General features: G+C 46.6%; 1 protein-coding gene across 1 annotated transcript in view; it reads left to right on the top strand.

The window, feature by feature from the left end:
- Positions 1-4,277: 4,277 nt before the first annotated feature.
- irs2b (insulin receptor substrate 2b) overlaps positions 4,278-11,355 on the top strand; it is an 11,240-nt gene continuing 4,162 nt past the window's right edge. Inside the window, exon 1 of the mRNA XM_035676382.1 lies at positions 4,278-7,827. Within this exon, the coding sequence (XP_035532275.1) occupies positions 4,476-7,827 (3,352 nt within the window). The 5' untranslated portion in view covers positions 4,278-4,475. The remainder of the gene's footprint in view (positions 7,828-11,355) is intronic.

Raw genomic sequence — 11,355 nt, 5'->3', positions numbered from 1 at the left:
CATCAAATATGCACATGACACAATGTGAGTGGGGTGTTCAATACAACACAGCAACCACTATAATTGACTTCCTAGTACAATTCTACACAACCATGCCTACCCTGTGTCTAATTTACAGATTAATCAGAAATACATTATGTCCATTCCACTGAGTTTGTTAACTGAAGTCATCAAAACTGTAATCACTTGTGCTGTGGCTCAATACTGGCGCATGCAGTCATGTCCAATAATACAAAGATCTCCATTGGCACATGCTGTCTTTCTTCGACAGCATGTGCTCGAGGTCGGCCGGCCTGTGATCAATCAGGACAAAAATTAACTAGAAGAGAAATTTCAATTTCACGTTCGCTTTATTGATTAGAGAATCGAGTCAATTATGGGTGACAAGAGATTGAACGGAGCAATCTATATTGTATGTGCTCAAGAGCACAGAAAACAGCCCCTGTTATTATTAACTGGTTACAATATTGAGTTTAAGAAATTACAGGGTTAGTAGGGAAAGATGTTAAATGTTCAAAGAGAAAAAATAGGGCAGGTTTTAATAGTGAGCCGTACTGCTTCCCCAACCCTGGCATACCAGAGTGATGACACTGATTCCACATTTTGCAGTTTTAATCCTTGTATTTTTCTCACATTTGCTTTACTTCCTCATTGTCTGGGTATGGCACTGCTGTATGTGTTAGAATATTATTAATAATTGCCAAATCTTTTTCTTTTCTTTAATAATTTTTTATTTTCTTCTGACCCCAATAAAAAACCTTAAAACCCAATATGTAGAAAAACATTTACCCTTTCCTTGGATGGAGATATAAGAAATATACAAATGACCTTAAAGCATTGCTATTACAAATAAGGAAATTGTTCATGTTTTATGTGTTGTGCATAAAAGCAGACAAACAAATGTGCAGTATGTTATCCTATAGTGATGTCAAGTAAACCTAATTATAAAACTCCAATTGATTAATTTGGGATCTGGGAAGGGCGTTGTTGAATTAACACACATTATAGATATTAAACAAATATGCAACCGATTTGGTATTTAACTGTGTTTTACAGCTGGGATTAGTAAAAGTAATTAATTGATTAGTAATTAGCTGATAAAACAACGTTAAGCATGTTTTTTGAGCTGTTTAAACTTAACTTAATAAGTTACTATTGCAACAAAAGTTAATCCATCCAATTCAGTCTGATGAAACAGTCCTGAAAAAAAACCCACAAAAATATCCCCTGCTCAGATAATAAATAACAATAGGATGATATTCAAATCCAAAACATCAAAACAATACCACAGGCTTCAGTTATAATCTGTTTTGCCTTTGACTAATGAGATGAGGTGGGCAAAGAGTGTGTGTGATGTTTGCATGCCGACAATACATGTTTGTGCTGTTCATTTGATAGGGCCTTATGGGGCAGTGACTGGAGTATGGCTGAGCGTAATCTTTACCCCCCTCTTGCTTGTCCTTAATCTTATCTCATCAGATCGGCAATTCTAATCTGCTTTATGAAAGCTTATGAAACTAATCGTCGCACACAGTGACAGTGCAGAGGGTGAGACATTATGTGCTTGTGACTCAGCAAATGGGGCACGCAGGGCTGTTTGTATTTGAAGGCCAGCCTTAAGAGCCTAAATGAGATTAGGTCTTCAGACTGGCTACTGAATGAACTCAGAAAATCCGTGTGATTGTTTGTTCACATTTTAATTTCTAGCTTTGACATCACTAAGAAAAAAAATAAATCCATAGGTTTAGAAGGAGTCCCACCCCTATCTTTTGCTAAATAAATAAACCTAAAGACCTAATGGGCTCGTACCAGGAGACGATAAGAGGGCCCATTTAAAGCCTTGTAACTCAGCTTCAGCTGGCCGTTTAATTAACTTGTAAATTAATGCACCATGCTGTGTAAATTGGATGGTGATAAATATTCATGTAGTTACCTAAGAAAAGGGCAAGGACGTATCACAACACAACCAGATTGGGTTTGCAAGCAGCACAGTTTATGGGCCAGTAGCCTACCTTACTGGTATTTTATAGACAGCTGATATGCATTTCTTATGCTTCAATGGTTATGCAAAAAGAAAGAGTCACTCCTTCTGCCCCTACTTTCACTTCACACTACCCCCACTCAGTTTCTGTTTATCTTGCCACTGTCAGGTCATGGTATTATACAAGGCGAGCTGTCATGAGCTTTAAATCCAGGGACTGCCTATTCATAATTTATCTGAGTTTTAAGCAACTGTAGATACAGTAAATGTTACATAAAGCACTTTATAGTCATTTTGCAGTAGTTGTTTGTTATCACAGAGCGTTAAAGTTCCTACCCAAGCCCATGTCTGTCATGTAAGAAACCTAATATCAACAGACAGGGAACCCTCCTTATCCTACTGGGAGACATCTGAGCCTGGGAGGTTTAGGCAGCCAGCTCTGCTACATCTATTTATATCAATATGCCTCCATAGCACTTTAGGCAAAGCCGAGGTAAACACAGTTGCTCAAATAATGAAAAGAAAACAACTGAGCGGAACACAAAATTTACTTATTGCTGCCCATTGAGCAAATCTTTAAGCTAAAGGTTATTTGAGGGACGGCTCACAGGAGGTTGTCTGATTTGATTCTTTTTCCATGGTGGTAGAAGTCAAATGATTTCTTCTGTGGCATAATTGACCTGCACCAGGCATAGTAATTGACCTTGCCACTGAGGACAGGGTGTTTTGATGCTGAGCCAGCACTATGGGATGTGAAGGAAAATGGGGATATAGGGTGGGGGGTTGTGGTATGTGTGTTGGGGGGCAGTTTTCAATATGTTATCATCATGAGCCATGTAACCACAGTGATATGACTGATTATTGACAGATGATGTACATTGAGTGGCAGTGGGAATGTAGATTAATCCCTATTTAATTAGAGTTCAGGGCTAAGTTTGATTTCTATGGGCGCCTCTGTCAGGAATCCCCATGGAGCCTGTTTTCATCAGTGAAAGCGCTCCATCCCTGCATTGGGCAGGAAGAGCTGAATCTCATTCCCCCCAGGAAGTAAAAGCCAAGCTATTGGCTGTCGGCTACACACTTTCATCACCACCACCACACCGCGGTACCCAGCTGGCTCCCGCATTTCATCATTACGCACATTATCAGCCATTGACGCATCGAGATCAGGAGAATGTTTTGCGTCATCATGATATCAGATGTTTTTTTGTTTTTTTTTACATTTTATATAACCTTATATGGGTCATTCCCCTGTTTCGCTTGGAGGGCGGAGGGAGCTGGGGGTCTATTTTTTTTCTAGATAAAGCTCTAACCTACTGTAACCTCAAATATTTTGGGCATATGCTGTCATCCTGAATTATATCTGTCGCCGCCGTCACACGCTGTTTCTGAATGGGAAGACAAACACACAGATAAAGCAGTCGGAAACGGACTGTAAGTGAGCAGCTACCTCCGGGGGAAAAACATGAAGAAAGCAGAAGGCGACCGCGTTACGCAATAAAGCACACTGCACTATATCTGCCCTCTTGTACTAGTTGTTTATCACCAACACTTTGATGTTTCCTCTTAAAACCTAAAAGGGGAAGAGCGGCTACAATATCCCCGTTTAAACCCGTGGATGTATTCTGGCTGCTGGACACAGAGGGAATATTAAATTCCTGTGACAGAGCTGCAGTCTCAACTAGGTGATGCTTGTTTACCAGCTGGAGAGGAGGGCTGTAAGGACTCCCTCTACAGACACGTTAAAATATGGTCAAGGGGTTGTGGAAAAACATCCCTGGGAATAAGAATAGGCTCATAGGAATAAAACAAAAACAACCTAAGAATGAATGAGAAAATAAACGTTTCATTTACCCTCTAGCAACTCTGGTTACTATATATTCTTACGTTTTATAATCCACCTCAACTCCTTAAATGACGCAAATGTGGGCTTTGTAGGTCAGGAACATGTAGTTTGGTATATTTAGATTAAAAAAAAAAATCAAAAAAAAAATGTTCACAGTAGTCAAATGCTGGATCACAGGACCAGAGGTGCTATAAATAAAGCTTACAGTCCTGACTGACTACGCTCAAATGAGTCGGAAGAGGGCAGAGTGATAGTAGGAGGGCTTTCTCCTTCTCTCTCTCCTTTGAACAGAGCCACCTCACTCCAGCATTCATCCAGTTTCCACCAATAAGCCCAATGAGCTGAGTGCGCACCGCCCACTGTCGGTGTGTGTATTTTTTCTTCTCCTTTCCCCTCGTTTTTTTTTTTTTTAAACCAGAGCTGGATGTGTAGATCGTCACATGTTGTTCTCCCCCCCCCCACCACCACCAACTCTCCCCACTCCTCAGTCCGGACACTAGCAGACATGTGTTATTTATTGCTCAGCTTTGGGAGAAGACGAACGCACGCACAACCGGCTCCGGAAATAAAGGATTAAAATAAAGCGCGTCGTTTCTTCAGCAACTCGAGGGAAGGAAAGCATTGTGTCTGATAGCGAAGGACACGAGAATGGCGAGTCCGCCAAACACCGGAGACCAGCCGTTATCGCCCGGTAATACGAACGTGAACAACAGTATCAAGAAATGCGGATATCTGAAGAAGCAGAAACACGGACACAAGCGCTTTTTCGTTTTAAAAGAGCCGAGCGAAGGTTTCCCTGCCCGGCTGGAATACTACGAGAGCGAGAAGAAATGGAAAAACAAATCGGCCCCAAAGAGAGTTATTCCTCTGGACTGCTGTCTCAATATCAACAAGAGAGCGGACGCCAAACACAAATATCTTATTGCTCTTTATACCAAGGACGAGTATTTCGCCGTGGCGGCGGAGAACGAGCAGGAGCAGGAGAGCTGGTACCGGCTGCTCACGGATTTAATGGCAGAGGGGAAAGTGTACGACGGCTCAGCGTCCAACTCTGCGTCCTCGCTGGTTGGCTTCGACGAGGCGAGCTACGGTGTAATAACGCCGGTTTCCGCCGCCTACAAGGAGGTATGGCAAGTCAATCTGAAATCCAAAGGCCTGGGGCAGAGCAGAAATCTGACCGGAGTGTACAGGCTCTGTCTCTCCAGCCGGACTATCAGCTTTGTCAAACTGAACTCAGAGGTCGCCTCAGTCATTCTACAGCTGATGAATATCCGGAGGTGCGGCCACTCCGACAGCTTTTTCTTCATTGAGGTCGGTCGATCTGCAGCCACGGGGCCGGGGGAGCTGTGGATGCAGGCTGACGACTCTGTGGTGGCGCAAAATATCCACGAGACTATCTTGGAGGCGATGAAAGCCATGAAGGAGCTGTCGGAGTTCCGCCCGCGCAGCAAAAGCCAGTCATCTGGTACAAACCCCATCTCTGTGCCCACACGGCGGCACCTGAACAATCTCCCCCCCAGCCAGACCGGGCTTCCCCGGCGGTCGCGCACTGACAGCATGGCCGCCACCTCTCCCGTGAGCAAATTTTCCTCCTGTCGAATACGCACAGCCAGCGAGGGCGATGGCACCATGACACGCCCAATGTCAGTGACTGGCAGCCCCCTAAGCCCGGGGGTCCACAGGACCCTGCTGAGCAGATCTCACACCATTACAACGCGCCCTTGTCGGACATTTGAATCTTCTTCCCTCCAGCACAGTAAGTCCATGTCTATGCCCCTGACTCGTTCCCCGCCCATGGCCACCCCTAGCCTGGGGAATCTCTCCTCCTGCCCAGACAGCAGTGCTCCTCGCCCCTCCAGCTGCAGTGCCTCCTTCTCAGGCTCCCCCAGTGATGCTGGTTTTATATCATGTGAGGAGTATGGCTCCAGCCCGGCAGACGCACGGGACCTGAGGCTACCACTCACCCTCCGTAGCAACACACCCGAGTCTCTCAGAGCTGACACCCCCCCCTCCCGGGACGGCAGTGAGCTTTATGGCTACATGGTGATGGAGCGGCAGAATCAGGATGGTTACCGTCGTTTACCAGAGCTGGACAAGGCTTATCGAAAGCGCACGTACTCCCTCACTACTCCCCGCCAGCAGAGGGGTCCCACCCAAGTATCTTCAGCCTCCCTGGATGAGTATACTCTCATGAGAGCTACTTACACCAGTGGAAGCCAGTCTTCTCGCAGATGTCACACAGCCTCGCCTAAAGGGACCTATCCTGAAGATTACAGGGATGTTCAGATCAGCACTGGCAGTCTGAAAGGTGACAGTGGCTATATGCCCATGATGCCGGGTGTGGTGCCTCAGACACCAGGGTCCAAGGATGACCCCTACATGCCCATGAGCCCCATGTGTGTTTCTGCTCCAAAGCAGATCATCAACCCCCGTTCACACTCATCTTCAGTGGGGCTGGCCCCATGCACAGAGTCCCCCGGGAGCGTTTCTCTGGAGGACAGCGGCTATATGCGGATGTGGTGTGGAACCAAGATGTCAGTGGAGAGCAGTGATGGAAAACTCACCAATGGAGAGTACCTAAACATGTCTCCTGTTGACCCTCTGGTGTCTTTCACACCTCCAGACTACATCCTCAGTCCCCCAGGAGGAGATCCCCACCCCCAGCAACATCACAGACAGCCTTATTCTTACAGCTCTCTACCACGCTTACTTAAAGGCCAGTTGCAGCGCAATGGGTCCATGGACACAGACCAGTATGTGGTGATGAGTTTACAGAGACAGCGGATAGAAGAGGAGTCCAACTACTGTCCTGTCTCTCCAGGAGACTCTGTTACCAGCAGCTCTCCAGGGACACCAAGCACCCCTTCCTCCGCCCCATCTCCTCTCAGAGTGGCTCGGGCAGATGGAGGTCTGGTACACCGGAATAGGGTGTGTCGGCCCACCCGCCTGGCTCTGGAGTCCCTCAGAACACTACCATGTATGAGCGAACACCCCCTTCCCTCAGAGCCACGCAGCCCCGGAGAGTACATCAACATAGACTTTAGTAGTGCTACCCGCGACCTGCTGGCACCCACAGAGTCAGAGAGCTCCGAGTCCTCTGTGACTTTAATGAATGCAGAGAAGGGATCCCTGCAACTCTCAGACTATGCCAATGTTGACGTCAGCTCCCCGGGTCACCTTGGCTCTCCACCTGCAGGGTGCCTAAACCACACACCTGAAGTCTCGGCTTGCCCCACGCTGGTGAACGCCCAGGAGAACACACAGGAAGGCAAGGAGGAAAAAGAGGAAAAAAGCATAGAGGGACAGGCAGAGGAGAGGGGGATGGTAGAGGAATATCCTCTCCAACAGCAGGTGAGCCTGGTGTCTCAGTCGGCTCTAGTCAAGGATGACTACACTGAGATGACTTTCAGTGCTCCTGTACCTGCTCTCTGCACCACTGATGCTGCTCCCCTCCCCACCAGCCCCACTGCCTGTGTCCAGAGACTCAGCCTTGAGAGCAGCATTGTGGACGGGGTGACCCCTGTGCCACTGGACTCTTTTCTCCTGGGGGGTCCTTCGTTATCCGTCACCCTTGTGGATCCACACAGGGGTGCTAAAGTGATCCGGGCTGACCCTCAGGGGCGCCGGCGGCACAGTTCTGAGACCTTCTCCTCCACCACCACTGTCACACCTGTGTGCCCATCCTTTGCCCATGACACCAAACGGCACAGCTCTGCCTCTGTGGAGAATGTATCCCGCACTGTATGCAGCTCTGAGGGACCTGACGAGGACTACGGCAGCAACAGCCCCATGTGCAGGGAGATGTCTGCTGGTTATCAGAATGGACTTAACTACATTGCCTTAAACTTGATGGAGGGAAACCTCGGAGGATGCAGGTTAGGGGACTGCGATGGACTTCTGAGGTTCAAAGCAGCATGTGGCTGCAAGGGAGGCATGAATGGTTTCAACACTAGCCCCTACGCCAGCATGGGATTTAAGGAGACTGCTGCTGCTGTGAAAGGTGAGTGTTTTCATATATGTCTCACACACACACACACACACACACTCTCATTCATGCCGTATGTTTTCATTCATGAAGGGAGTGGTGCCAGGGCTTGAGTAGGATAGAGATCCGCCTCAGTGCTCCTGTACACTGTGCAGAGATAGGCCACCCGTTGCTAAGCAGCACTTCTGAGCTCATTTTAATTCCAAAGTTGGGAATAAGGATAGTCTTTCAGAGAACATGCTGGAAACACACTGCTTCATTCATTTTGTCTCTTCGTTTGTGTGTCTGCAGTAGAGCCTGTGTGTTAAACACTGGCTGTGGATTCTACCCACTGACTGCTGGCTAAAAGCGACACACTGTGTGTTTGTTGTTTCTCTGGGCAGCCGTGTTATGCCTTTTCACATTAGCCTAAATATCCCACTATTTGCTTGTAGGTTGTGTCTTTGCTTTTCAAATTAGAGGCAAATATAGCCACTGGCAACGTCACAAATATACAACATCTAATGTTACGCAATCAAATGCAGCAAACAGCGTAAATCAGTTATTGCGTCCGTTTTACATCCACAGTTACACCTACATACCCATACGTGTGTGTGTGTGTGTGTTTGTTACAATAACAGTTGTCGGTGGGTAAACGCAGACAGGAGCCGAGGGAAGGGAAGTTGTTATGAACTTGGCTGTTGGGTGTAGGCTGTGTGATGTTTAGATAGGATTAGTCACCTACTCGTCACACCCATGACACATGGACACATCTTGGGGCTGTTCGATGCTGAGGAGGGCTGTTTGCCTGCTCTTTGATCTGCTTCATACTGCACACAGATATTAGAGCAGCATCACCGGAAAACGAGCGCGATTCCTTCCAAATAAGAGCTCAGGAATAAAAAAAAACTATAGCAAAACAGTGTTGGGTGCACAACAACCCGACTGTATCCATATCCGGATGCTGCTTTTGCATTCCTTGACTGTAGCTCTCCTTAAAAGGGGAATAATTAAATGGATTATATATTGCAGGCATCTTATTTTGAAACCCGCTGCTGTTATCTGTTTGTGTGAATGGTCTGCTATGGTCTCCCCTCAGTGACGCAGTTTTATACCACGTCAGTATTTCAAAACACATCTAGTCTGATCCAGTGACGCAGGCAGTAGTACACATGATGCGCATGTGGAAGTAGCTAGAAAAAGTACATGTATTTGTAGTTCTTTTATTTTTAACACGGTGTACTTTAGCTTCTATGAGGCTGGTGTGTGTGTGTGTGAATAAGCCATACAATCATTATGACTAGGTGTCTTTGTGGAAAGGAACAGTTGCTATCAAAATATTACCTTTCACCCCATTTTGTTCACCGTTGCATCAGTGGCTTTTCATGTGTCTCTAAATGGCAGGGATTATTTACAGGGATAGATGACCTAGCAGGGGCATGTCAGAAGTTGCTGTTGCTTGAAAAGAAAGTACATAGTGTCGGGATCATTGTGAGTCAGGAGTCAGTGTTCCTGATGGTGAAATACAAGAGTTTAATTGCTGTTTGTGGTTTCACCACCAAGTTGTCTCTCTTTGTCCCTGTCTCTGCTGGCTCTTCACGCTGTGAGCGCAGCCAGTGTGGGGCTTGGTGCAAGTCATTGGGTTCCCCAGAAAAACAAGTGAGTCAGTTGTTTATCAATTGTCAGGTACTGGGTTTCAGGACTGGAATGCAGTCAGTGTGCAAAGGTTGCTGGGAGGGGTGAATGCTCCCTTGTTTTTCTAACCTGGTGGGATGGACAAGGGGGAATTGGAGGAGTCCTTTTTTTTTTTTTGTAACTGTGAGCAACTTCACAAACAAGCCAATGAAACAGTTTTACATAGGAGCGGACGATCGCTAATGTATTCTATGACCACATAAGACTTTACCAGGCACATGAACATACACCTATTGTGAAGCTCACACTTACTGTCTTGTCACTTCATTATGTCCTGGTGCCTTTGTGTTTCAGAGGACAGAGCCCAAATATTGAAATTTAGTAAACTTAGTGGAGAGTTTTGGCCAATGCTACAAGAGCAGGGGAGGAAGAAAGAGGGAGGTGGAGGAACAATGGTGAAGGATGGATGACCTGTTTTGTTTTTCATGTACAACAACATAGACAATTGACTATTGGCTGAAGGGAGGAGGAGAGAGAGTGAGGGGGAGGACTAGAGGAGTAACAAGGAAAGGAAAAAAACAAAAAGAGATTGCGATCGGTGTCATTCCAGTGAGAGTTTGTGACTTGTTATATAAGCCTTTTGTAACAAACAAATGTCCTTGTACATAATAAGAAAACCACGTGATCAGGGGGGTGATGTACCCAGTGCGCAAGCATCGTACCTCCCCCATCAAAATATCAGCAACACTTCGTTGCTGGTGTGTGAGAGAGAGAAAGAGAGAGAGAAAAAAATGGCCCCAATGACGTTACAAACGAGACAAGCTCTACCAGAAAACAATAATTCCGAGGGCGTGTTATCCCTGAGTAGAACCATAGTCTGCATTCCCTCCACTAACACCAAATCAAAAAACAGGTATTAAGAATTTAAATCCCCTGGGTCCTCATTGCGCACCTGAGAATTAAGAGCACATAAGGGGGAGACAGAGAGTGGACGCGACGGCACCTCGGCCCTCAAAAACACAAACATCAAATAAGTAACATAACCTTGCCTTCCGGCTAGCGTTTCAATGTGGCTCCAGTGAGGAAATCGCGTCCTCAACTAATAAGTACAACCGTTGTTTGTTTTTTGGGCCCGATAGCACGTGCAAGAAAGGGGTAGGTGATGGGGCCCAAGAGCGCCTGTTGCTCCAGGCAACGCCTTCTTGCCTGCCAACAACTGTCAGTCTTCTCCACATTTGAAACAAGCCACATGGTGGTTGTGGAGAGACCCTGAGAAGAGAGAGACAAGGGAGATATTCCATCCGGGCATTACAAGAAAATCCACACCACACTAGTCTCCATCTCTGCTCAATAATTTTACCCCCAAAATGTCTTGGCTGCCCAATTCCACCTCTCCTTGAGAGTAAAACATTCTCCTGACGCTTCTCTTCCCATTAAAAGCGGCCTCATTCAATCCTCTTTATCTAATGTTCCTCTCGCATCCATCCTCTGGTTCAAACCTGGGAAGAAACTGAACTAACCACTCCCATGAACCTTCAGTTTGGCCCTCCCACCATCACCCCAAGACAACACACACACACACACTACACACACACACACACACCGTGTGCGTACATATACACAGTTCAGCAACTGTGGCAGGGTGGTGGGGGTGGAGCTGTGTGTGGTGTTTTTTTTTGGGTTGCACCTGCCCCGCCAAGCAGTGCTCACTGGTTATCTGGCCCCTCAGAGGAGAGTGACAATACGCTAATGACTGGCTACCATCTGCCACAACAACAACAAGGAGAAGCCATATACCAACCGAAAACCCTTCCCCCCTCCTTCCTTCTGCATCCTCCTTCCCTGTTTCTCCTCCTCTTCTCTCCAGGCATTGGTTTCTGTTTTTCAGAAATCATGTGACTCAACTCCCTCCCCCTACACACACACACA

Source organism: Morone saxatilis, unplaced genomic scaffold (assembly GCF_004916995.1).
Source record: "Morone saxatilis isolate NCDOM2014 unplaced genomic scaffold, NCSU_SB_2.0 Contig5, whole genome shotgun sequence".
Lineage (NCBI taxonomy): Eukaryota > Metazoa > Chordata > Actinopteri > Moronidae > Morone > Morone saxatilis.
This window is presented reverse-complemented; position numbering and strand designations above follow the sequence as displayed.